The 27,684-nt window shown below is 41.0% G+C and overlaps 1 protein-coding gene across 8 annotated transcripts in view; it reads right to left on the reverse strand.

Moving 5' to 3' along the window:
• LOC145992253 (cytospin-A-like) overlaps positions 1–27,684 on the reverse strand; it is a 274,095-nt gene that overhangs the window by 128,015 nt on the left and 118,396 nt on the right. For 4 of the 8 annotated variants that reach the window (XM_083128616.1, XM_083128617.1, XM_083128618.1 and 1 more), the window contains 2 exons: positions 7,669–7,823; positions 4,383–4,538 (listed from right to left, as the gene is read on the reverse strand). In XM_083128616.1, the coding sequence (XP_082984742.1) occupies positions 4,383–4,538; positions 7,669–7,805 (293 nt within the window). In that variant the 5' untranslated portion in view covers positions 7,806–7,823. Of the gene's footprint in view, positions 1–4,382; positions 4,539–7,668; positions 7,824–9,135; positions 9,483–27,684 lie in introns of those variants that run through there. The other 4 variants (XM_083128620.1, XM_083128621.1, XM_083128613.1 and 1 more) reach the window with 4 other exon arrangements.

A 27,684-nucleotide genomic window follows, 5' to 3' on the forward strand; every position in this document is an offset into this window, starting at 1 on the left:
GAAAATATACTTTTGTGATTACATCACATATACGTATGTTTACATTAGGATGTAAATTTTGCATATTTTAAAGAAAAACTATAGTCAATTCGCCGGCTTAATGCTATTGTGTCGTATCTCCACTTTTCGTCGGATGGCGCTGTTGTGTTCCTTACAGGTTAATGCGTCAGATTACGAAGCAACGTAGCTATCTATTACCTGGGTGTCAAGTGGTGGAATTATCACAATAAAATATTTGCGCAAATCTTGTAGTGTACTCAAAAACCACTTATCTCAAACTTTAAATTAGCTCTTCTGCAAAGTCACTGACCATGGACATACGACAACATAGTATTCAGCTGGAGAAATGATTCTTATAATTGGAGTGGATTACTCACCCACTAACATTAATCCATATTTTGAACAGCTTTTAATATTTACAATATTCAAGCATTGGTATCCGTTGGACACAAGGGTACAAGAAAACTAAAATATTTCACGAGCGAACTTTTTAAATCAAATACTGTCTCAGAAAGTCATGAATGCAACTAACATAAAGCTACACATTTTGATATAAGATCAAAAGTCATTTAACTTATTAATTAATACACGATGGGATTAAAAGTAATTGATTCTTGAGAAGGGACGGCCTTCCTAAAGAAGGCTCTTGGGTGACAGCATGAATAACTATACTTCACATCCCAACACGTATATTGCCAACTCTACCATATCGCAGCAGATTTTAAAATTCGACTAGCAACATTGCAAAACTCTATAATGACACGTTTATTATTCTGATTTAATGATACATGTGATACAGCTACTCATTATTTTTTTAAAAAAATGCAATAGAAATTTCCATAAACGGCCTAGAAATATTACAAATAGATAGGCTTACACATTTTTTAGAACTGAATTTGAAAATTCAGGCTTCATGGCGACCGCGCCTGGGCAAGAGTATTGTTATCGGAATGGGTATCCGTTCAGTCCTAATAAAAAGTGTAATCTGGTTCCAACAACCGTAATTCGGCGAATGGCAAAATGTGTATCGAATAGAATAGTCTTTTCATTTTCTACTGAGCGAGGTTCAGCCTAGGGCTGCTTACCACCTAACTCAGGACTAGGTATTACATAGCATTATATGTGAAAAGCATTAAACAAAATGGTTTAGAATAAATGAGATACATGAAAAAAAAACTAAAAAATAGAAGCACACATACCAATTCACACACACACATGTGCAAAATTCAAAATCGTGTCGAAAAAAAGGAAAGAAAAGTACACAATACGCATTTATCGTGATGTCAGGCGGTTGTATGTATATTTTAGGGGTTTAGCCATATGAGGAGTGACTTAAGGCTCGGCTGGACCTTTGGCATGCAAATGGGCGATTTTTTTCAAATTTTCCTCTCCATTCGAAAAACTTCTTGTATATTTCAAAATATGAAACATTACATCAGCTTAGAATTAGAATTTAATACACTTATGTAATCACAAAACTATTGACAATATCTAGACAACAGTGAAAGAAAACTACACGAAATTTCACGTCAATGCTCTAGAAGAATGGAGAGGAGAATTTGAAAAAAATCGTACATTTGCATGCCAAAGTTCCAGCCGAGCCTTAATCGTTCTTTTTCCAGTAGGTATGGTATGATATTTTCTTTGAAGTGTTTGATTGAGGTAGCTGACCCGGTAAGGCATTCATTCCAAACTGTACCGGAGCAGAGAGAGAAAGAGCCATCAAAGCTGGCGACAGAGTGGACATGCAATTAATATGCTAATACAAGATGAAGTATACCTATTATCCTTAGCTAAGAGTCGGCGGCGAGCGACACGCGCGAATTGATATAGACCCAACACACGGAACAGATAAACAGTTTCCTTGTTTCAGGTTTTAAATCCACTTTATTCTCAGATATTGATCTGATATACTGAATTAGGTTATTTTGCATCACCTATCTATAACTTTTGGCTAATCGTGACGCGACGATGAGTGATGATATGATGAAATTGATGACGCGACACTCACGAAGAACACCCATTCGAACCCGGGATCCCTGACGTCGTAGCGCTCTGTGCTAAACCCACCGCCCACTCCCTTTTGTTGACCCACACATGCATCTCCCACCCTATCCCTAAATACGATCAAGCAATCCTCCAGCCTTGAATTTCCTCTTCGACTTCGAGAACTAATTCGAATTTAAATAAAGGTAAATAACATTCAATTGGAATGCACATCCGTCAATTCACATCTAAATATAAATCCCGATTTGTGCGTGTAAGCAAAACAGATTGTAGGCCACTGAAAATTTTTGCAGAACCGACACCTTCAGGGACTATATTTTGGTTTGATCAACGTGGCTTGTCCCCATTTCCGAAACTGTAACACTCCTTGTATTTACAACATTGACACCAGACGTCAGCAGCTACGCAAGCACAAAATGCATACCCTGGCAATGCTGCCACCTGGTGGCAGTTCTCGCAACTTCGACGAGACTGGACGACGTCTGCAGAAGATCCGAAGTGATGCGAACGCGACTGTCGATAAACCAGTAGAGGATGTGAGCGAAATAAAGGGGTCGGAAAGATGGCCGATTTTTTTTTTCAGCCATTCGTATATTGTAGTCTAAATATTCGGGGGAAAATATGCTCATTTTGAATGTAGTGCAGGAATGTGGGAAAAATAAATGTGACCTTGCACAATCTCGTACTGACCCCTTCAACTTCAAATAAGGATAAAATGTTACTAACATATAGAAGGAAGGGGTTCTGGCTCTTAGGGAGAGGGAGTGTGTATGTGTGTGTCTCTTTTTCTCAGGGGGGCACAACTCACAGGACACAACTGCTCTAAGTGGAGTGATGCTACCCCCCTCCCCCAAGTTCAGGAAACTCTCATCAAGCATCCCCACACTCGAAAATGAATGAAACCGAATGAAACCTTTTGCTTCGGGGGGGGGGGGGGGGGGAGGCCCACTCAGTGGCGTATTTGTGATTTCATTTTCGAAGGTAGGATATTTTGTGTATGCAAATTTGTATATGTTACCAGTTCGTCTGGGGGTTCCACGTGCTGACCACACGTCACCCCATTACTGGTTGAAAGCTCTCCACACCTCTAGTTAGGATTGTGGGAGGGAGACTGGCTGTTCGGAGATAGACCAAGGTTCCTACGTGCTGTAGAGCCACGGGTTATTATTATTATTACCAGCCAGTAAACTAAGCCTTGCAGTTCTAATTACCTTACCTAGGCCATTAAATCTTATGATGGCATTTAAACGTAATTTACACACATCCTGTATTTACATTCTAAGAAAACCCAAACTCATACGCAAAAATATCTATGGAACTAGCAACACCAAACACTTGGCCAAATTTCTCTCGCAAAGTTCTAGATTTGAGAATGGTGTTGTTCTTCCTTAATCCACAAGGCTGTATACTTTTATTTATTTATTCCAAGTTTCAGATACAGCACTTGCAAGGCCATTTTACACTGAGAACTCTAATAAATAAAATGTTTGATGACTGGACGCGGATGAATTTTCAATTGTATTTGTTACATAGTCAAGAAATGGCACACTATATGCTTTCAATCCCATTAATCTCTTGCCATAAATACACTGCAATTTATAGCATAGAAGAATTTGAAGAGACTTTGTAATATAACCTAACTCACTTCGTAGATTTTTCAGCGAAAAATGCAGGCTCGACCAGGACTCGAACCCGAGTCTCTGGCATTACGTTTAAAGAACCTAACTCACTGTATGTGCAACTTATATTATTAAGCTATGGTGTAATTTTATTTTGTAATAAAGATGTCAGTGGCGGTGACTAGGGGAGGGGGTCAGTTGCCCCACCCCGCCACTTTTACCCACTTTTGCATCCACACTATGCTCAACCTTATCTAACAAGGTAAAGTAAATGTCTTTCCCCGTTTTGGCACCTTGACACCCCCTAATTTTGGAACCCATTTGCCGCCACCTACTACATTATAACTTTTCTTGTATGTACGCATTGCTTGCATTGTAGAATTATTTCTCTTGTAGTCTACGGTTATTACAAGCATAAAAAAACAGTTTCTCGTTGTGACGTTTCAGGAGAACACACGCTCCCTTCATCAGACATTTATTTTTAGTTTGATTAAAGATACAGTTATAACAATGGGTAAAACTACATATTTGTACGACACTGTCTATTGCAACTTGAGGTTGCCTAACGACAATAAAGCATTCTAATCCAATATATTACCGAGTCAGAGTCAAATGCCTTCTTTGTTAGGTTAGGTTTATCACGTTTAGTTCTCTTGGCATAAAATACATTACCATTTCTAAAGGCGGGGCTGACCAAAAAGGTGTTTGAGATCCGTGAGAACCAGAGAAACAACAATAAACTAAGATAAAACTCACCGCGTCTGCGTGGAATTCTGACGAAGTGCGGTCCTTGGTTCGACCTTCCGATTGATCTCGGTGAGCGGCCTCCCAGAGGGGGTGGAGCTCCCGATGCGACTCTTCTTCACGTTGGGGGCAGGCGTCAAGTTGTCCTGGCTCCTGCTGACCGCCCGCCTGCGAAAAAAGGCCACCGTCACAACACAAACAAGAAGCACGATGCATAGCCACGCCATGGCGTCGCCCAGGCATATGGAAAATCAAGACAACGCAAAGCACTTCACCCTGTCCTGTATCTTAAAGATAATCAGTGATTAGATATGGACGTAATTGTTCCACAATAAGAACCTCACAACTGCCAAATTACTGCGCGAGGATTTTCTTCATCAATAAACTACCAAAAAATGTCCCATAACCTTTAAATATGGATTCATTCATTTCTTGTTCTGACCCTGTCAAACAAAAGACTGTCGACTTTGGCCAACGTTCCTGTTCTAATTGTAGGATTTCAGTTTGCAGCCTGTGTAATGTCAATGAATTCATGAGATTCACTCACCACACTATTTTGTAAATATATCCTGATTCTTGCACTTTTACACTTTATGTTCAGTTTATATTACGAGTTTACATTTGCGGGCGTATCCATGTAAAATCCAAATGAGTGGCGGGGATAAATCCGTTAACAGGGAAAAATAATGAAATAGGAAATGGAATTTTTAAGTGTATCAGACTTTTATATAGCATACTTCGTTGTTGACAGAATTGTCCGCATTCCAAGAATCAATGTTGGGCCTCGGGATTGTCATTACCACATGTGCAATTTTGTTGACAAGTAATACCTATTTTCGCTAAGTGTGCAGTGCTGGTATGGATAACGTTTCAATTGTGTTACATCATAATTGATATAAACATTTGTTTGTAAAGTTGTTTATGTCCAAAAATTTATGTTCAGACATGTTGGAGATTTATTTATCATTGCCACTCATTTCGATCTTATATGGATACGCCCGCAAATGTCAACTCGTAATACAAACAGAACATATTTACAAAATCGTGTCGTGTCACTGATGAATTCAATGACATTATGCAGCGAGTGAAAGATTTGTTACAAGAAACAGGAACGTTGGCCAAAGTCGACATCCTTTTTTTGACAGGGTCATAACAAGGAATGGAATGGAATGGCAGACATCTTACAAATAGGTCTGTAAGTTATGTATTAACCACGACAAAACCAATGATAATTTTGCTCGTTTTCTTAAATAGGGTAGAAATTAAGAATTTCAGCCAGTAAACTCATAATTATCATTAAAGAGTTTACAATTACTCAATAATATATTTGCTGTTAAACAATATCATTGTACATACATATGATGTGCACCTTTTAACAACGTTATTATTGTTCATTACGTTTATTGTAGTGCATTTACATTTCTTTCAATTTTTGAAAAATCTTTCAGAATATGTATGAATGTTCACTTTTCGAGACTACATAAATTAATTACTGCCAATTACAGCAATTTTTTTCCTTGACAAATTCTGAAACATACTTACGTTGTGAAGAAAATAACATTATCGTAATTGAAGAATGTGTGACCATCTATTACAGGGAGGTTATTGCAGCATGACACCGCAATAGCGTCGGCCGCTTGCCGGCCCAGTCATGCAACAGGTGCCGGCAAATTGCGTAACAGATAGCCCGTTACACAAACCGCTTGTTTTGTAATGTTTCCACTTTTCACAATTATAGTTACAATTACAACTTAAATAAGCACGTACCTTGTCGTAAGGATGCTGGAAAAGGTGTCCTCTAAAATACAAATATTTCTGGCACTTTATTTTTGACATGTAATCTTTCTTAGACACCGTGAGAGCGTCGGCCGCTTACCGGCCTTGTCATGCATCAGGTGCCGCCAAATTGCGTAACAGATAGTCCGTAACAGAAACAGCATCGCGGCGCATAAAGCAAACCGAAAGTGTAAAATTATTGTTTTGTGAAATAACTCGGCCATTCAATTCGAACCAAGCATCGTCTGAAAATATGATTAATTCTGGATTTACTCTGCCAGCAACAATATTATCCAGCATTATTATTCGCTTCTAGCGTCGGCTCTATAGACACTGGATGGACCAAATTTTGAGGGAAGCACAACAAAAGACTACTCTATGAGGATATGTAATGCTCCTGCCGCAACTTTGAAAAAAAAAAAAATATGGAAATTACGACGTTCAGAAATTTTGCGTAATTACGGGGAAAATAGAACTTTGGGATTTGGCCCCCGTTTCCCCCTGGACTCACAATTGTCGGAATTTACATAAAATGTTGCTTTTTGTTCATTCTTACATTTAGAATTTAAATTTCTTAAAAAGATGCAGTTGTTGAGCAGTTATAGCCTTTTATATTCAGTTTATCCCATAGTAGCAAAAGGGGAAAAGTGCTTATTTCAAATGGCGCTCTCAGAAAGAAAAACGCACACAGTGTATGATCGCTACTTTACTTCAAAAATATTCACACGTTAAAATTAAGTGACACTGTTAAATAATTCGTTTATCTGCGCTTTCGTTTTGCATAATAATGTATACGTAACCTCCCCCCTCGAAAATCTTGGGCACGCCACTGACTCTAGTGTTCAAAAGGATTAATCTTGTGTTATCTGCAAAATAAGAGTCACGGTTTTGTTTATTCGAAGGCAAGACAAGAATGAAAAATTGAATCCTTTATGTTGGATGAGTCATTGCTGTCAGAAGCGATATGGGCAGAAATAAAGTGCCAGAAATATTTGTATTTTAGAGGACACCTTTTCCAGCATCCTTACGACAAGGTACGTGCTTATTTAAGTTGTAATTGTAACTATAATTGTGAAAAGTGGAAACATTACAAAACAAGCGGTTTGTGTAACGGGCTATCTGTTACGCAATTTGCCGGCACCTGTTGCATGACTGGGCCGGCAAGCGGCCGACGCTATTGCGGTGTCATGCTGCAATAACCTCCCTGTATAAGTATAAATAATGAAAAATAACCGGTGGCTCGAAACCTTAAATAAAATTTTCAAAATGTTTCCAAATAATATAATGAAATTATTACCTGTTAATCTGATTATGTAATGATGCAAATTCATCAAAATCCTAGCTCCAATGACAACATTGTGGTAACACAGAAGTCAAAACTATCTCTTAACATTTTTAAGCATGTCATTGTATGATTACTAAATAATTATTCGCGTTGACAGAACCACTAAATATATTTCGCACAGCATCATTGTTTTGTTCAGCAGGGAAAACCAAATATAGAATATTGTGCGCAACTAACCTGCTAGGAAGGCCAGCCCTTGGCGCCGCAGAGGAGGCGACCTTCTGAGCAGACGCCGCACGCCCCTGTTTAGTGGGGGGTTGGGAAGGTGGGGGAACAACCCGCGAGATTGCGGGGGTCGCCCTCCCAGGCTTCATGCTCGTTCCTTTGGTTACCTGAAAGAACAAGAACAGAACGATCATTGGTTTGGTGGCGAGAATGCAAGAGTTTCAATGCAAAAGTAACATTCAAATTCATAGCATATAGTACAGTCACGGACACTGCCGGCTTGTAATGAATACATTGACTTTCAATGGAATCGTTACAACCCGGCAGTGTCCGTGACTGTACATAAACATACGCACCTGTAAGAAGATAAATTCTTTAATGAATGTAGTAAAAAAAATGTTATGGCGGCTAGGGATAATAGAACGAGAAAAAACTTGAAATTCATCGCGAATGTGCAGATTTGGTGTCCAAATTATCATAAATAAGGCTATGGCAAATAATTTGGATGAACAATGTAAAAAGCTTCACTGTTGGAAGTTTTCGTAAGTTTCACAATATTCTACCTGATAATTTGCACAAAAGATAGGACGCAGCCGTTTGTATTTAAATTTGTAATATTTTATCATGCATAGCGATAGATAATGTAACTGTAATTAAGAGCAACATATAAACACATTTTTGCGCTGTCAAACATTATAAGTACATGGTACGATTACTGAGGTGGGGTGAAACTGGCATCATACACGCAACTTGTCAAGAAATACTGAACTATGTGTCTGTTATTGTTGGCGAAAAAGAAATAAAGAAAGGTATGGATTACGGTGGGCCTCACAGATGGCGCAGGTCTAGTTTTTTTATAGGAACTAAGGGTTAACTGTAATTATAAAACTAGTAAATGTCAGTAGGTTAGGAGAGTTATGTTTGATACGGGGTTCTGGGTTCGATCCCCGGAGGACGTGGTTTGTATCGCACTTTAAACTGTAGGTTCAGTCTCGATCAGCCTGCCTGTGCATAAAGTGGACTTCAAAGAGCTTTTCTCGCGTTTCGTTATTCCTGCATGAAACGTTCGCAGAACAAAATGCACACGTAGAGATAATAATAATTATATTTTTTTTCTTTATTAAGCGGCGAGGTTTAGCCTAGGGCTGTCTCGCCACCAGATCGAGGGAATTTAAATATTTCTTGTGTAAGGAGACTTACAGACTAATATTAAGGTTTTCAAAATGCAATAACAATTCAACAGAAAGAGCAGTGGAACAGTGAATGCTCCTAATGAATTATTATACAGTTAATAATTATTTTAATGTTGCTACCCTCTAACCATCGCTAGTGACAATAATAATAACGCTCATACTGTACAACAGTATGTGTGTGCTCCACAAACACATCTCGTCCTCAAAGCAAAAAAAAGTTCATTCGTACGGCACAAAGCCAGTATAGCACCACAGCAACACAGTCGCGACGATTCTCTCAACTCACTTTCATACTTGCCAACTTCCTTATCCGTACAGGCGCACAACAAAGATAATACGTTCATTACAAGTCATTCCGCAGCACAGAAACAAACCTAAAAATCACACTCTTCGCACCTCCCATCACAGTAACACACACGCAGTATAGAACAGTTCGAAGTGCGAGACTTCAAATATCAAAACAAATGAAGTCGTTACCCGCGTATCTCGCAGAGGCTACGGGCAGGTTCTAACTTGTCAAGGTCATTACGGCACTTCCCTTCTCGTGGCAGTTGCTCACCCCTTGCAGGGAGGGAGGAGGATATCCCAAACTCGGTTCGAATCGAAATACAGCACGGACCACGCCCACCGCGTAAAAATCGCTGTTTGCATCCGTCTTCACACGCAATCGTATCTCACAACACATGCTGACAGTAGGTCCTCACGGGAACAAATATTTCCATTTCTTCTAAAAATTCCCTCAATTCAAAAAACTAATTTTATCATTAAAACCGTTAACAGTTCTTTCAAAACAATGACATACAAAGGAACTATATATCCCCATTTGTCCTGAGATATATTTTTAAAAAGTTCGATAGGTGGAAATGTGAATTATTGAACGCCACAAATCAACCGACAAACATTGAATTTCCCTGCGCAGAGGGAAATAGAGGGATATTCCCTCCGACACACTGTCGCACCGCTGCATCCTGTTTTGAAGTCGGTGACGTCACAAAAACGGTTGGCTCTCCGGAACGCAAGAAAAATGAAAAGAAAAAGGGGAGGAGGAAGCTCCCGACCGGCTTCACAACAAAACAAATCATGCAGCGGGGAAAAACAGAAAAGCAGCTGGGCTGAGTCTCGTTCTCATGGAGTGTTTATTTAACGTTCTTAATTTACATCTCACATCTCACCTATATTTCTCAACACTTTTACTCTCACATGTTTTGTGTTCACTTGCTTACTCATGTGGTTTTCGCTCAATAACATTCCTCTTTGAGCATAAACAAAATGTTATTCTATAGTCATTTAACTAACTAAACTAACCAACATATTTAAATTGATCTTTTCAACTGTATCGTATTTACCATAGAGGAACATCCTACACAGTGGCATGCCCAAAGGGGGTGGGGGTTATAACCCCCCCTATGGCCCAGCATTCCTAAAAGAAAGAACGTCAAAGGTAGGAAAATAGGACAAAATGAGAGCAGACTACCAAGAAAAAGTGTACGTAACCCCTCCCTTTCGAAAATCCTGGTCACGCCACTGATCCCACACCATTTTCTGGATACGAACCTAAAGACTCTGACTTCAATCAGTTATATAACAACCATATTGCCGCGTTGAGTGGTCGACTCACGATTTCGCTACAGAGAGTTCCAGTCTTGGCCTGCAGGGGTCTTTAATCAATTTCACCTTCATCACTCATTCTAATTCATTGATTGATTGGTTTCCTATATTTTACTTCGCTATTTGTGCCACTTTTGGCTAATTTGTGAAGATGAGGATGAGTGAAGATATGATAAAATTCATGAATGGACATTCACAAACATCCATGCACAGGCCGGGATTCGATCCCTGGTGTCGTAGCGCGATGTGCTAACCACTCCGCCACGGGGGGCGGCATCACTCATTCTAATCGGCTCAATCAGTCAATAGACGTAGAAATGAAAAGTAAAGCATAATTATTATTATTATTATTTTCTAAATCCTCCACAATTGCAGACAAGTTACATTCCACCAGGAGCGTCGCTATAGGTGGGCGAGGGGGCTCTGGCTCACCACGAAATATTGTTAGCCCGCCAAAATTGCTTACGTGAGAAATTGTCATAATTATTTACAGCACCTCCGAAATTTTCAGATGAAAATTTCCAATGATAGCAGTAAATAACTAAGGGAAGAATCAGAGTACAGAGTTGTAAATGCAAAGGCCTCGTTAAATGACCCCCAATTCCATTTTTGTCTTTCAACAATTTCCAACATGAAGGCTAAAAATAGTAATTACAAAGTATTGTGCTGTGTGTCCCGCCGCAAAACGCATCCATATAATATCCACCTTTACAATTCCTCCCTCCGAAAAAGAATCCTGCTACGCTACTGTGCAGAGATGAAAAGAAAAGAACAGAAAGAATAGGATATAGAGATGAAGAGAGAGAGAGAGAGAGAGAGAGAGAGGCAAAGAGAGAAAAAGACAGAGGGAACAGCAAGATAAATATGGATATAAAGGTAAAAACAGGCACTGAAAAGAGAAAGAAAGAATCACAGGCAAACGAAGAAAGATAAACAGAGTAAAATACACTGGTTGAGAGAGAGAGAGATATATATAACAACACATACAAATGTGGAAAGAAAAAGAGACAGAAAGATAAAAAATGATGTAGAGAGAGCAGAAGACAAGTAGAGGCAGAGAAATGTAGGACGGAATAAAAAGAGACGCACAGGAAAAAGAGAGAAGATATAAACCTGAAAATAAGCAAAGGATAAATTCTCTGGCGACGCCATAAACTCCACGTCATTTTCAAGAAAAATGTACATTTGAAATACAGGAAGTATCTATCGTACGTGCTGCCATCTGTTGCTCGAATTGAGGAATTAGCTCCGTCATCGAGCATAAAATACTGAACGTCACGGACATCTAGTGGCTGTTTTCCGAACTCAATTATAATCGCATTTCGCGTAAAAAAATGAGCTGTTGACCGATAACAGTTTAATTAAACACAGGAACTTCATTTGAGGTTATCTTCCTTACATTTTCGTTCCTTCGATTACTTTCCCATTTTCAATACCACTGCTACAAAGAGCTCTGTTCAATATCACCACAGCTCGAATGACATTACCTTATAAAATATGTAGTCCCAGAACATCGATGTCATTGAGTTTAATGGGTCATTTCAGCCAAGAAGTGGTAATGACTGCATAATAAATAAATATGTGGAATGATGCGAATATATAATTCTAGAAAACGTTTACACTGAATCAAAATATATACTCGAACGTGACCAAAATATTAGAAATAACTTCATCTAGTAATTATAACTAAACTTAAGAGTTACAGTTCATTCTTGTCGTAAAAGTAAACGCCCAGTTACACTTCATATGCCTGATCAGTAGGTATGCACACTTGTGTTGGTGTGTGTGTGTAATATCAGCAGTCATTAAGGGGATACATTATATTCTCAGATAAGTTAATCCGGACTGACCTACAGTTTAAAGTGGAAACCGAATCACTTAGTGCCTCCTCCGGGACCCCTTGATTTTTTTTTAGAAGACTTAGATAAGGGTTTTTTTCATCGTACACTTCGAAGGGTGCAAATGACCATATGTATCGACGTATCCAAAAATGTTAATTCATTCACTGATTCATTCACGGAGGCAGGCATACGTTAGGAGGACCAGCAGTCCATACCTTTTAGCATAGATTAACAATGAAAAAGCCAGTGATATGCAATGCACTACCCAGAAAACTTATGGTGTTATTGCTTTATTCTTGTTTTCTGTGTGCGCGTGCTTCTCATCTCTGTATTCTTACTCGAACATTGGGGGATTTGGCCCTATGCTAACAGGCAGTGGCGGCAATTAGGTGGCAAGGGGGGCAGATGCCCTCCACATTTTGCCACTTTTGCCTTCGCACTATGCTAAACCTTATATACCAATAGAAATATAGTGTCTTTGCCCCCCCCCCCGATATTGGAACCCAATCGCCGCCGCTGCGAACAGGGATAAAAATTGTTTTCTTTTGCCGGGGATAAAATATTTTGTGACGAGGTAAATCCTCGGCATCCCTCCGCTATTTCGTGCACCGGTCGAGGGTGTTCGTTCGAAAGGAGCGAAAATGCTATAGAGCAAAAAAAAAGGGGGGAGGAAGAAAGAACGTCTTCCGTAGAAGAGGCGAGTCACACGAGGCATGAAATGGAAACCACCGGAGCCACTGACCAGAGATTATGATTCCTGGAAACGGCCACAATGTGCTGGAGAAGTTGTCTCCGTTTCCGAGAGGGGCATTTTAGCACGAACGGGCATAATACGTCACGCCCGACTCGGAACGAGTCCAAATGAGTGGGTTTGGTTGAGAACTGTAAACCACAAGAAGAGGAGCTGCTATTTGGTGGGTGTGTCCCCTCACGACCTCCGCCTGTCAATGACTCCCTCCCAGCGAAAGACGATACCTTATGTGGCCATCACATCACAATAGAATTCCTTCCAAGTTCTGCGCTGGCTGTGCGAAACAGTGGAATTCGTAAAATACGACGTTGCTGAACTCTCGGATCAGGCACGCAGCCAGGAGGGCCAAGGGGGCTGAAGCCACCCCCGAAATCCTACAAATATCTAATTTAAATAATGTATAGTGGAAATTATTTTTACTTCCTTAGCAGGATTAAGCATTTTGCATAATAAGTTATAATATTCTGAAAAAAATCATTTTTAGGGCATCTACCTCCATTTTTTCACCTTTAGATGGCGGCTGCTGATAAGCATAGACGTTGGCAGGAGGAGCGTCGAACGGGTCCGTCGACACCCCTGGAGGTCGTTTAAGTTTTAAAAAGGCGGAAATTTGTTATTTTCATTGTTAATAACAGAAATAAATTATAACCAAAGCAAAAACTGCATTAGATCAAAAACGTTTAGTGTATAATAGATTGTTTCCTTGTTTGATTTGGCGTTTTAAATCCACTTAATGCACAGTAAGGCTAATCGGGACTGAACCCGCAGTTTAAAGTGGGATCCTGACCACTGTGCAATGTGCTTGCACCGGGTATCGAACCCGGGACGACGACGGCAACTACGCCACCGGGGAGACCCCAAATATTTTGATTTGTTATTTGGCGTCGCTTTTATGGCACTTTTGGCTAATCGCGACGATGAGGATTAATGATTAATGAAACACTCACAACAACCACCCATGCCCAGGCCGTGTTTCGAACCCAGGGCCTTTGGCGCCGTAGCGCGCTGTGCTGATTACTCTGCCACCGCGACGGAAGTCGGCTTTGGATCAAAGACACGATGTACATGAATTTGCCTGTAAAGGTTGCTCTAAACCACTGCTACCAAGCTTTCCTAAATAGTGATGACCAGGGATTTATCCAGAACTTTTCATCTGGAGGGCGTACGTTCGTATCTAAAGGGGTGTAAATTCACAGCCAAAAACATCATAGCTTTGTGAAACATACTGGGTGATGTTGAGGAAAATTGGGGTTGTGTGTCTATATAGCTAATTAACCGTTACGAACTATAGTGACAATGTTTACTTAAAAGTTGATAGATAAGCTGCAGGTTCTCCCTAAACCCTGTGTACCTCATCCGTTGGCGAAGAGGAAGGACCCACGGAAAATCAGCCATCGGATATTGGCGGGAGCGACTTCCTGGCTGCTGGTCATCAACCGAGGCGGTTCCTGCGAGGCGCGAGTGGACATCGGAATTGGTTCCTCGTAGCGCGATCGTGCCTTGCGTGAGCCTGGCGGTAATAGCCCCGTCGTGGCTTTGTATCGCACCCAAGTATGGCGTACCTTTTCGTCTGCGATCCCTCTTATGCGCGGTCGGTAATAAAGTGCCACGGTGATACCCCCCTCCTGAGAATAGGAATACTTGGAGACGCCAGTTTTAGACGAAAGCATTTTCCTTAGCATTTATTTTAACCAGAATGCTACCGTGCATATAGCACCTTGCCATGAGGGCACATTTAGGGGACGTAGGGGTAGGGCCCCTCGGCCATTTTGGAGGTGATGTGATCAGCACCACGCTTTTGCCGCCTTTATCCCCCCTCCGCCCTAGGTCCCCATTGATTTGAAGCTGGTGGAGCCCATAGCCGCTTTATGCGGGGACAAGGATGGAAAAGTTCCGACCTTAGATCACCCATCCCGGGAATCGAGCCCGAGTCTGCCGCGTGGCAGTCAGACGCCATATCGACTTTTATTATTATTATTATTATTATTATTATTATTATTATTAAAGGAAGATCCCTAAGCGGCAGCCTTCCCCACACATCATACTCATATCAATTAGTCTCAATTCTATTTTTTTCATGCAGGACAGACATCCATGTCTTAAGCGGGATTCGAACCCGGGACCTCTGGCGTTGTGGCGCTGACCACTGAGCTACTGCGGCCCATCCAGTTTCTGTCCTAGGTTCACTTTATGCACAGATAGTCTAATCGGAACTGGACCTATGGTTTAAAGTGGGTTTCGAACCACTGCGCAATGTTCTTCTACCGGGTAGCGAACCCGGAACCCTTTGTTTACAAGGCAATGTCGTTACCATCACGCCCCCAGCGACACACGATAAAAAGCTGTAAGCTCTCCGTTTATTTGTTATAAAGATAAGCACCGCATGTAGTTGTCCTATGTCGTCGATCGAACGAGGGGATTGTCATCTTGTGATTGTGACATTCTCGGAACCTTGAAGAGACCGCGCTGGAAACTGCTCCAGCAGAGTGGAGTACGACATCGGTTTCCGAAAAGTGTCCCCTGACTTCATAGAAATGATCCATCCAGCAGGGAAAGGAGGTTAGGCGCGACAGTGGAGCCCAAGGCGAAACCCAACCCTACCTGATGCACCCAACTGAATGGATACCTCGGAGATCTATCGCGTTACGTCACGTGAAGCTCAAAAGAGCCCAAAGTCTTCATTACATCGAGCACACAGATGTCAGAGGAGAGAAAAAGTCGCAATGGGGTGGACTTCATCCGCCAGTGGGACATTTTGGATGCTGACATCGCAAATATTCAAATATGCATATCTGTGTGTTAGTACGGTGTATTGAATTTCAACACATTCGAACCCGATCGCGAACAAAATGCACAAAATTGTTTTTGTCGGATGTGTTACGTACAATTGCGATGAACACAGAAGTGAATTGGGATATTAGACATTATTTCTTCTCTCATCGCCTTTTGTTAGCAAGCACGAAGTATATAAATATATTAATAAAGCACGTAATAACATTTATATGTGAATTTTATACAGGAAACTAATATCTTCTTAATGTCTCTTAATTTTTGTCCCTCCTCCCTTACGCAAATCATTGTTCATAGCATCAGTCAGTAGTACATTAAAATTCTCAATTTGCAATTACATTTTGAATGAAAGACAGTTGACATAATATATTGTATACTTTATAATATAATTTGATTATTTAATAATTGACATATAATATATTGTGTATCTGTCTGTCTTTTTTTCTGCTCCTCCCCCCACCAATCTGCAGTGATTTTGCACCCTGAACGGATCATTTCTACCCTGATCTAGGGGCGGAAATATTTTGAATCGAGCCCTGGGAACGAGGCCATCCTAACGTCCAGTTTTTACAATGCTGTACGATGCCACAAACGCCAAGCAAACAGCATCTGAACAGACTAGAGCTGCAATCGACAGCAATACAAGAGACCTGCATGTGTCCACGATGGCGGAAATAAGAGTGCTCTGCATGCGCGAGAACCGTGAAAATCAAAACTGCGCCAGTGTTGCCATAAGCAGGAAGCGCATTTTCCCTGCTAAATGAACAAACCTTCATCTCAGAAAAAAAATATTGACAGCACTTGCCCGATAATTCGAGGTGGGCGTGGCCTCGAATTACAAAAAAGTCTGACTGCCTTGGGACAATACGGAGAGGCTGAAGAAAAAACAATGTAACAAGAAAATAGTCTGTGAAGAAAGGGATACACAGTTTCGATGTGTATATTGCACTTACATTGCTCAGTACAGTAGTAACAGTGATGTTATGGGGGAAAAAATAGTTGTATCAGTATAGAAGTTATGCCTTAAAGAAATGGTCAAGTGTCTTCTGCTTCAGGGCCTTGCATCGCTTCCGAGCAGTGACGTCACGTGAGTAATAGATTGTCTGTAAGTGTTGCCTCTAGATGTTGTTCTACGCCGCACACCGCGTTTGGTCTTTTCGCTTCGGATTATCGAGACTCTACTGTATTTACTTTGATCCATTGGAAAACGTCAATTGCCAAAATACTATGATTGAGTGAGAGAATGACCAAAAAAAGAAAAAAAATACATGAATGACATCAAATTGTACACTTTGCTAACAAATATACGAAATAGATTTTCATGACGAGAGTTAACATTAGGTTAGCACTGGCGGTATATTACACGACGAAAGAAGTAAAAAGATGTATTACACATGAAAAGAGCTTCAATGTAGAATTGGGTATCTGCAAATATCCGTGCAATTTTCACTCTTTTGCTTTTCGGGGGCTTTCTGATGGCGTAGTGATAACGTCGTCACCTTGTACTCAAGAGACCCCATGTTCGGTGCCCGGAGGACACACAGTGGTTCCGACACGGAATCCCCCTTTCAAACTGTAGATCGAGCTTCAGTCCCTAGAAGTGGACCCAAAATTTAATCTGAATTTCCCTGCGACGAGGGAAAGCTGGCTGCCAGATCACGTGACCGCAGAGCATGATGTGACCCCACGTGGAAGAACGGGTTCTCCGCCCAGTGGACAGGCCTCGTGGCGACGTCATCACTCGCAATATTGCACGCGCTCCACTTCTCGCTCGGACGAGAGACCCATTACGACATTACATGCCGTAAAGCGGTTCTAAGTGTCCGGTAACGGCCCGCAATTAATTACAGCGTCCTTCTCCTTCCTGCTGCCACAATCCAAGGTCTCTTGGCCACCAAGCACCGTGACTCTTCGTTGTCGTTCACGGTTTCTTCCTAAATTGGGTCCGCACTAGAATGGCCCGGACTGGATTCCGGAGCAACAGTCCACTGCACGAACTTTTAAAATGGCAAGGCTATGTTTACGGCTGCAATTAGCCAATCACAAGTTCTCTATTTGGGGTGCTTGATGCCTCTAAGAGGTGAAAATATTGTATTGACCGAATTGGCTGTCTACTCTCTGCTACGTATCTCAATGTCGTATTCTGTAATTTTTTAAAACTTTTTGTACGAATTAACGGGCGGGGGATGTCGGGGATTCTTCCCCCTTCTCCCACACATTTTTCTTTCCCGCCAACAGAAAATTATTTTTATTCCTGCTTGGAATGAATTTTCCCCCTTGTGGATTAAAAAGGAACGCCATTCTGCAACTGACCAACCTCACCGAGTCGAGACATCAGGCTGTTTTTATGTGGCACGATGTTATCTTTAGTTCTCCTTCGTGCTTTGGATTCCGACGACATGGGTGCGAGTCCATCTGGGTTCAATCTCTGGGTATTCGGCCTGTGTATCGGACCAGTGGCAACCCACCATAGTGAGAAATTGGGGAGCTATGAGTGAGTAGCGTAACCCGGTCTGGAAAATTTATAACGGCTGCGGGTTCGACGTGCTGACCCCACGTCACCCCATTACTGGTTGAAGAACTCCACACCTCTAGGCAGGATTGTGGGAGTGAGACTGGCAGTTGGGAGATAGGCCAAGGTCTTTACGGACTGTAGAACCACGGGTTATTAATTGTTATTACGATGTTATCTTTAAGGAAAATAAGGATGTTTGCTCGCTTCTCTATCTGCAGTGTTCATACATTCCACATTACAATACACTGTCCTCTTCCATTTGTATATTTCGGATTTTCGTGCCGGTCCTGCATTCTCGCGAAAAAAAAATAGTTGCCATGACTTGTGGCCAACCCTAGTATATGTTGTGTCTGTGTGTGTGTAGACGGTATGGTGTCTGATTACGACACGGGAGACCGTTTAGAGAATATGCTTCGATGAGGCTATTACCAATATACAGGGACGGGCTTTATTTTCCCTTTAAAATCACTTATTTTGTATTTCAATTTGATATTATTTGTCGCGGTTTAAATTTAAAATCGCTACTACTTTTATTTTATTATACGTGTTATTTCAATATAATTTCTAAGCGTAAAAAATTCTCACACAGAATAAAGTGTTGTTTCGTTAGACAAGCTGAGTTTTGAGCTTTTGCACTTTATGCACAGATAGGCTAATTGGGGCTGGACAGTTTAAAGTGGGGTCGGAACCACTATGTGCCTGCACCGGGTATAGAACCTGGGACTCCTTGATTTCAAGGCGGCAAGGTTTCCACTAAGCAATTTAGACAAGTCACGAATTTTATAATAAAATAAGACCTCTGCGGCACAAATCTCCAAGGGATACTCATTGGATAAAATAATGTCCAATCGGATCAATGGATATACATTATGTATTCTGTTAGGGATATCTAATTCTGGATATCCATGAGATATACAGAACTGGATATCTAAAGCTGAACCATTTTAGATGACCAATACGTAGTCCAAGCATGTATAGAACTGGCTCTCAAAAACTCATCCAATTCTGGATATCCAATACAGGGCTAGATCTTGTACACAACTGGACATCGTCTAGGTAACATCCATAATATATTCTTTCCTGGATATCGCGAATGGATATGGATGTTTATTGGATATCCAGAACTTCCGATACGAATATCGAAGGGATATCCAATGGATGTCTTTTGGTCATTCTTGTCTGCTGTATGCAGTGGAGTGTCCAGGATTTTCGAAAGGGAGGTGTGATGTGCACATTTTTTTAAGTAGTCGGTCCTCATTTTGCCATATTTTCCTGCCCTTGACGTTCTTTTTTTTAATATTGGACCAAAAGGTGAGGATTATAAACCCCACCCCCTTGTGCACGCCACTGGCTGTATGGGTATATACACTTGGATGCGTACATTTTTGTGTGTACGGTGCCTAATTGTCGGCCTGTCCAAAGGAGCAAGAGAGATAATAGATACCGCTGCATTGACACAAACTAAAATTGATGGCCTCCCTCGGCGGACAAGCGCAACGTTCATTCGGCCAATTCGTCACCCGTCGATGCCAGTCGATCTTCATAAGGCGCGACGCTTCGCTGCCTGCGAGCACCGTGGTCGCTTGACCCCTCGCCCATCCGTCAAGGGACACGCTGGACCTCTGCTGAGCGGCAATTGGCACAAGCCCTTTTCGCGTGCGAATTCTTTTCGCATTAGTTTCACTAAGGTTATTAAAGTCAACATAGCTTTCTAAGAGAACAATGTCTGTTCATTTCTCATCTCCTTCTTTGCATTGTCTCTACTTATAGAATAAGTTCGATCTTCATTTAGGGTTCAGAGCGTTTGTTTTACTAATAAGTAGGGACACAAATTTATGGTAAATAAAAAATGAGGAGAGCGGTAAATAAAATGTTAGATCAGCGGTATATACCAGCGGTGAAAAAAAAAATTGCACACACTTTTTCATTATGAGAGGAAACAACATACAAAAGAGCTATAAATTGATAAACTACTTCATTTTTATATACTGTACACATACACAAGTACTTAGCTGTCCAACCAAAAAGAAAACATCAACACAAAATCACTTCATTTCTAAATTGCATATCTCAAGTGATTTATTCATTGTATGTATTTAAAGGATATCCTTGCTGTCCAACAAATAAAATAATCACTACTATACATACACAAACACATGTGGAAAATCACATGATGATAAACAAAATTTATACATGACTGGACACAAATGACACCATTGTTTCCCTTGATGTGCGGGAACAGACTAATGTTATCGCTGCTACAGCTAGCAAGTTCAATGAAACTGGAAGTTGAGTAGACATTCGGGGGAAGAAAGGAATGCAGCTCGACAGGGAGCGAAGTTTTCGAACTGAGATTATGTGCATGGGAAATCCCAATTTGCATCGTCTTCCCGATGTGATCGAAGATAAAACGTTCTTCAGCTGCAAGTGGTAGGAAACTTTAGGCAAACGTTTCGTTCCAAAACGACAGTTTGCGCGCACAACCTCGATTGCCGATTTTTGCGTGTTTTCTACTTAATTTGATGATATTTCACGGTTATTTCGCGAAAAAGCGTTCATTTCGTGGAAAAGCACACATTTCGCATTACTTCGCGAATAAAACTCATGCATATTTCATCATTGGGGGTGTAGTTACGTGCAGAATGTTCAAAATTGCATCTTTTTTTTCACATTTCGCGATTTCGCGCATCGCGAAAATTCAATGTCCCTACTAATAAGGCAACGTCATGCTCAGGGTATTCGCGACTGGACTTACAGTTTAAAGTGATTGATTGATTGGTTTGGTTTATTTTGCCTTGCTTCTCTGACACTTTTTGGCTAATCGCGAAGATAAGGATAATGAAATTCATGAAGGGACACTCACAAAGAACACGCAGACCGGGATTCGAACTCGGGCACACTGATAATTGCAATCTTGAAAGCCAACGAGGCTCTCCACTCAGCCACGGAGGACGGCTTCTGTGCACTGTTAAAAAAAAAGGACAAGAAGTGCCATTTAACGTCAAAACACTGTAATGGCCCTATCTCAATGTTATAACCACTGTGATATTTTGAAAATCTCCATGTGGGGAAAGCCGACCCCCGTGGCGATGGTTAGCCCATCGCACTACGATGCCATGGGTCCCGGGTTCGAATCCTGGCCTGGGCATGGATGTTTGTGAGTGTCCATTCATCAATTTCATATCATCACTCATCCCCATCTTCGCAAATTAGCCAAAAGTTGGCACAAGAAGCGAAGTAAAATAAAGCAAATCAATAAATCCATGTGGGAAAGACTCTTGAAGTATCGGCTATTATGTAAATTATAGTAAGTAGCGGCGGCTCAAGGGGTAGAGCCGCCGTGCCATGGCACTACCCTCAGAAGAAACGCATACCTCGCTAAGTATTGTTAAATGAATACATTGATAGTTTACAGACAAGGAGATTCGAATCTTGCAATAGGTCAAGCTGACGTGACGACCGCCCGAACCTCCTCACTGCATCACCAGCTGTTTCGTTCGTACCCTCGCGAGGCAACAGTCCGTGCCGTCCAAGAGCTGGCCTAACCCATGGACCTAACCAAGTTGACACACGTGCTGAGGGTTGAAGAAGTCTCCGCGAGGAACATTTCCACCAAGAGCAAAGAACAAAGTGGCAGGGGGCGGGGTTAGCCCATAAGAAACCGTGCCCTTCTTCGCCTGGCACAGCGAGGGAACTTTCGCAGTGTTGACACAGTTGCCATCTTCAGAGAAAAGTCGCTAAATACGACTGATTTGTAAGACGGGAAATAATTTCTGCCTACTTTTGGAGAAAGGAACCTAGTATTTTGCAAAGTTAAATGAACATTTTTGATAATAGATATAGTTGCACCAAGAGGGCCATCCAGACTTTTTTAAAATATAAAAGTAAAAAATCTATGATGATGCGAGTTTCCTTTGGCATTTCGACATCCAGTTAGAATACGTGTGCATGGGGGAGGAGAAGGTGATAGGAGTTATTTTTCCTTTCCTCTTGTAATTGTTATATTTTTAGGGAAGTGTCCTGTAGTGTATAAATAGTGTTGCCCACGGGACGAGACGGGACAGGCTTTTAAAAATTCGAGACGAGACGAGATTGATCATGTGTCCCGAGAACAAACGAATATTTTCGAGACGATTCAGCATTTCACAGCATTTCCACGAGACGAGACCGGGCAAAGTCTCGTCTCGTGGGCAACACTATGTATAAAGATAGATTAGTGAGTGAAGATGAATCGGATTAGTACGTTATTACTTAAACACACGTTGTATTCCACGTTACCAAACGAGGATAAACATCTTGGCCAGTGGCGCAACCTCAAGAATGGGGCGGGAGGGGGCACATTGCGGTTTTTTTTTCGATTTCTTGATCACGTTGGCACTACCCATCATAGTTGCCGCCGGCCGCCACTGATAGTAAGTACCAAAATTTAGTAACCAGAGGGGGTGTTCAGACACCTGGGGGAGGGGGAATCTCCCTCTCATCCCTCCATTCACATACGACCCTGTTTAGAGCAAGCGCTGTTACGTACGATACATCACTAGTAGGTATTTGGAACCTTTGCGCTCTGACACTATTTTCTTTTATAGTGTAGACAGACAAATAACAAACAACTGAATTGATTTTTAAGGTGACTTCCCAGAGGAAATAAAAAGGGGGGCTTCAAAAAAATAAAGCAGGTAGAGTCAATAAAATAAGCAATAACAGGCCCAATCGCCCGCAGGTGTAGGTCGGCTACACAAAGGCCCTGAATTAAAAATAAATAAATAAATCAGTCACGTCTCTGACGCAAGCCACAAAGTCAAAACACGTAGAAACGGAAATTCCATCATTTCCTGCCGTAGCTTTCCTGTCCATGTGGTTCTCAAATGAAACGCATACGGCTCAAGCTTTTTAAACAGCGTCATGCTTATGAAACACAAGTCGAAAATATAAACTGCATAGCTGCATTCGTTAAGTCACGTATCACATTAATAGTTAATCTGGCAGTTTGAACACCTATATATAAGAACCAGAAATGCGATTATTAAGTGTCGTCTTGTATTCAAGTTTCTTTCTTGGTCCTTATTTCTTGCTTCGTCTTATTCTTTCTGGTTAGAGATTGTATCGAGATGAGGATGAGAATGAGAAGGGGGGAGAGAGAGGGAGAGTTTTCCCCCAGCTTATCAGACTTGTTACTTCCCTGATTTTAAGGGAATAAATTTCCCTAATAGTGCTTTTTCTTCTTCTATTTACTTTATAATTAAATTAAATCAAGAAGACTTAGATGGGCACGTCATGTGGCACGAATAGGAGAGGACAGAAGAGTTTACAGGATTCTTGTTGGGAAACCTGATGGTAAGAGACCAGTAGGAAGGCCAAGACCAAGATGGAGGGATAACGTTGAGATGAACCTACTAAAGGAAATTGGTAAGGGTGGAAAAGATTGGATTGATCTTGCTCAGGATAGGAACAGATGGAAGGCTTGTATTACTGCAGCAATAAACCTTCTTGTTTAAGAATGCAAAAGAGTTAGCTCCTTGTCTGTCTTTCAGAGTTAAATCTGATGATAACAAATTCGAACTAAAGAAGTACCGAGCATTCCCTGACATTCGCTACGAGACTCGGCGGCAAGCTGCCCGGTCTCAGCGCTTGTCTTTCCCGGTGAATGGGGTCTGCGACAGTCGCTAGAGTCGGCTATGAAAATTACATTTTTCATATTGTGTACTAACCTTGACTACAGAAGATGTTGAAAATGATGTCCCTCTGCGTCAATACATTCCTGACATCTCCGAAGGAAATTGACATTTACACGTGCAAGTTCGTCTACTGTAATTCTCCCGATTTCTTGTACAATACTCTCACGGATCGTGTGCGGATTGTCTTTGTATTCTTTATTTCACTATTTTTCCTTCCACTTTTATTTAGAACTGACCCTGTTACTCTAAACTTTTTTTTACGAGGTTTAATATAAGCGACTGTCGCGAACCCGTTCACCGGGAAAGACAAGAGCTGATGCCGGGCCGCTTGCCGCCGAGTCTCGTAGCGAATGTCAGGGAATGCTCTAGATAGGGGAGCAAATACACATCTACGCCTCATCTAAATTCGAACTAGAATATGTCACTTTATGACTTTGTATTGCATAAATGCGTTTCTTCAGTACACTGAAAATAAATAAACTCAAATCTTATTTCATTCCATCTCAGCTAATTGTAGTGAAAATAGCCGGAAATAACGCTAACTCATTTCCTACCCTTCCGATACCGTCAAATTATTACATGAAAGTTGGGTTGCTAAAAATTCAATTCCGGTCCAGGAGAGAAAATCATCAAGCGTAAATAGTTTCTGGACCGAAATAACCTTTCTATCTGTAAAGTATTTCGATTCGGTCCAGGAACCTTTTTCCGGATCAATTTAAATACGGTCCAGGGAACATTTTTCCGGATCAAGTTAAATACAGTCCAGGAACATTCTTTCGAATGAAACAAGACGCAACTTGGGCCGTGCGCGATAAAAAAGGTTCCGGTCCTGCAGCGGAACCCAATAAAACCCATTAGAATGTATGAGTTCCTGGACCTTTTACAACCCTGCTTTAAACACAAACTCATTCATTCTTGAAAGTCGTTTCCTGATCCACTGCGTAGTGATTATTTATGTACGAATTTTTGTGTTGTTATTAAAGACAAATTTCTACCACTTCTGGTTGAGCACAACTGTGAGAACTAGTCATGCTGAGACATAGGCGCCGACTCCATGGGGCTTGGGGGGGGGGGGCTCGATGTGGGGGCAGAGCCCCTAAATAATTTTGCTTTAGAGGATCTAATGTATTATTTTGCTTCTCTTGTAAAGTTTACTCTGAATTGTGCCACGTGAACGTAACTTTAAATACACATTTGAAACGTTCTAGACCATCAACTTTGGGGGGCTGAGACCGCTAAACCTTCAACTTGGGGGGGGGGGGGGCTATGACCAGAGACAGCAAAACATATGACTTAATACTATATACTAAGTATGTAATTATGAGTATTGTTAAAATTTTTACTAAAAAGAGTTTCAAGAGACGCTGTGCATGAACTAGGGTAGTGGATGAGACGTTCGGGCTACAAATGGCTCTCACATGACATTCAGAACGAGATCATTGCTATATTAGAGAGATCTGTTTTGCGCTCCGTGGTAGCAGATATTAAAAGTCGGGAATATTTTGCTATTATGGTTGACGAAACTTGTGACATATCCATCCATGGCCTATTAATATTCTGCATTCGAACTGTGAATAAAAAATTTGATACTTTTGAGGAATTCATGGGCTTTTATGATATTCCGAACACTGAGGCCAAAACTTAAAAAAGGGAGAGAGTGAGTCATTTATTAATTTATTTCAGTGATCAGAGCCCCCCCCCCCCAATAATTTTGACAAGTCGGCGCCCCTGTGCTGAGATAACATCGATCAATGGACACTCACAAAGAATACCCACGTCAAAAATACTCAGGACCTTAGCTAAATTCGCATCATATTCAATTTGCGCACGCCAATGGAAGGGACACTGGCAGGAGAGGGAGGATGATGTTATTCCAGCGCCGGGAGGGAGGGGAATGCTTTCCAATGGCTTCTTATAGCCTGTAATTGGTTTACCTTCCAAGCAGTTGATAGGATTATAGAGCCTAACATCGACATTTACCTTTCACTTAATATAACTGCGAAGTACGAGGATGTTGGAACCCCCATTCTATCTTGGCTATTCTTGTGGTAGAAGCCGACCACCGTGGCGGAGTGGTTGGCGCGACAACGACAAAAGTCTAGGGTTCGAATCCCGGCCTGGTCATTGGTGTTCTTTGCGAGCGTCCATTCATCAGTCATTCTCATCAACGTGGTTAGCCAAATGTGACAGAAAAGCGACGCTAAATCACAAAAATTCAAATGTAAATCTTAAGACAGAAGACCCACCGCCCTCAATATGCACGAACCCGGTTTGGTAAAGATATGTGGGTTTATATTGGAACGGTACTCGCATTATAACTACATTTCTTACCATCTACCTCAGACCCTCATGGGCCGATTTGCCCTTCAAGACGATTTGCGAAGCTTTGCAATGTTGTTAACAAGCTTGTAAGCCCAAAATATAAAATAAACAAATTTATGAACTAAATATGTTTCACGCCTGTGATTACTTAAAACGTGACATAAATAGAAAATCTCCTGCCATCCGGGGATATGTTTTAAACAATTATCCTTTTTGTTGCTCTGTTACTTGTTTCCATGGAAACACATATTTAAAGAATCCCACGAATTTTCTCCACGTGAAATGTTGCAATGAGTGCATGTTATGTGTACAAATAAGCCTTTGCTGAAACAGAAGACATGAATCAGCAAAGGAATATTTGTTCACTAGAAGAAATTATCAATTAAAATATTGAACGCGTAAATGGAGTGATTATTTTTCTTATTGTAATTTCGCAGGTATGTAATAAAAATTGGTTATTTAAAAATGTGTCAATTTTCTGTTAAATTAATTACAAGTTAAGTTTGTCCAAAAAAGCCAATAATGTTAATATCATTGTGAAAGTGCTATGTCCATTTTGTAATTGAATCTTATATAAAAAGCGCCTCCCCGATGGCGCAGTGGTAGCCTTGTAGTCAAGTGATCCCAGGTTCGATACCCGGTGCAGGCACATAGTGGTTCGGATAAGGGATGGCCAAACGGATCCGGATCCGAAAATACCGGATCTGGGTCCGAAAGTTTCGGGTCTGGATCCGGATCCGAAACTTCCGGATCCGAGAGTTTCGTATCTCAATCCCATTATAATATTACCATTCGATTACAAAGAAATTTTTCATTAGTAAGTCCTTCAAGATTTTTTTTTTCAAGTGTTGTTCCTAAAATACTTTGCTACGTATCGGCTAACACACTCGTGCACAAAAATAATTTTACTTGTTTCACATAAAATGTCAGAGGTGATTTTGTAAATGAAATTGAAACGAATATGTATTCACTCGAATGTATTGGAAATGGAAACACACATAAATGTGAGACATACCATTCCAGGATGAAACCTTTAACACATTTAACAAGATAGAAATGTTATACAAAAATTATGCAATTGTTATACAGTTACAGTTTTAAAAATTAAAATAAAACATTATAATATATGCAGTGTTATATAATTACAAAGTGTAAGACTAAGAAAGGAGGTTATCTAAGTGTCCGCCTCCGATTTCCATGAAACTTCGCAGGTGTATAGAGGAGCCCAAAGGAAGAAATACGTGTTTTTTTTTTTGTTTCGGCTAAAAAACTGTTCTAGGGGGCAACCTCCCCCTTCAATTGTCAAGATGAGGACAAATTGAAGTGGGCATTT

The sequence above is a fragment of the Lepisma saccharinum genome, chromosome 9 (assembly GCF_977018435.1).
Source record: "Lepisma saccharinum chromosome 9, izLepSacc3.1, whole genome shotgun sequence".
Classification (NCBI taxonomy): domain Eukaryota; kingdom Metazoa; phylum Arthropoda; class Insecta; order Zygentoma; family Lepismatidae; genus Lepisma; species Lepisma saccharinum.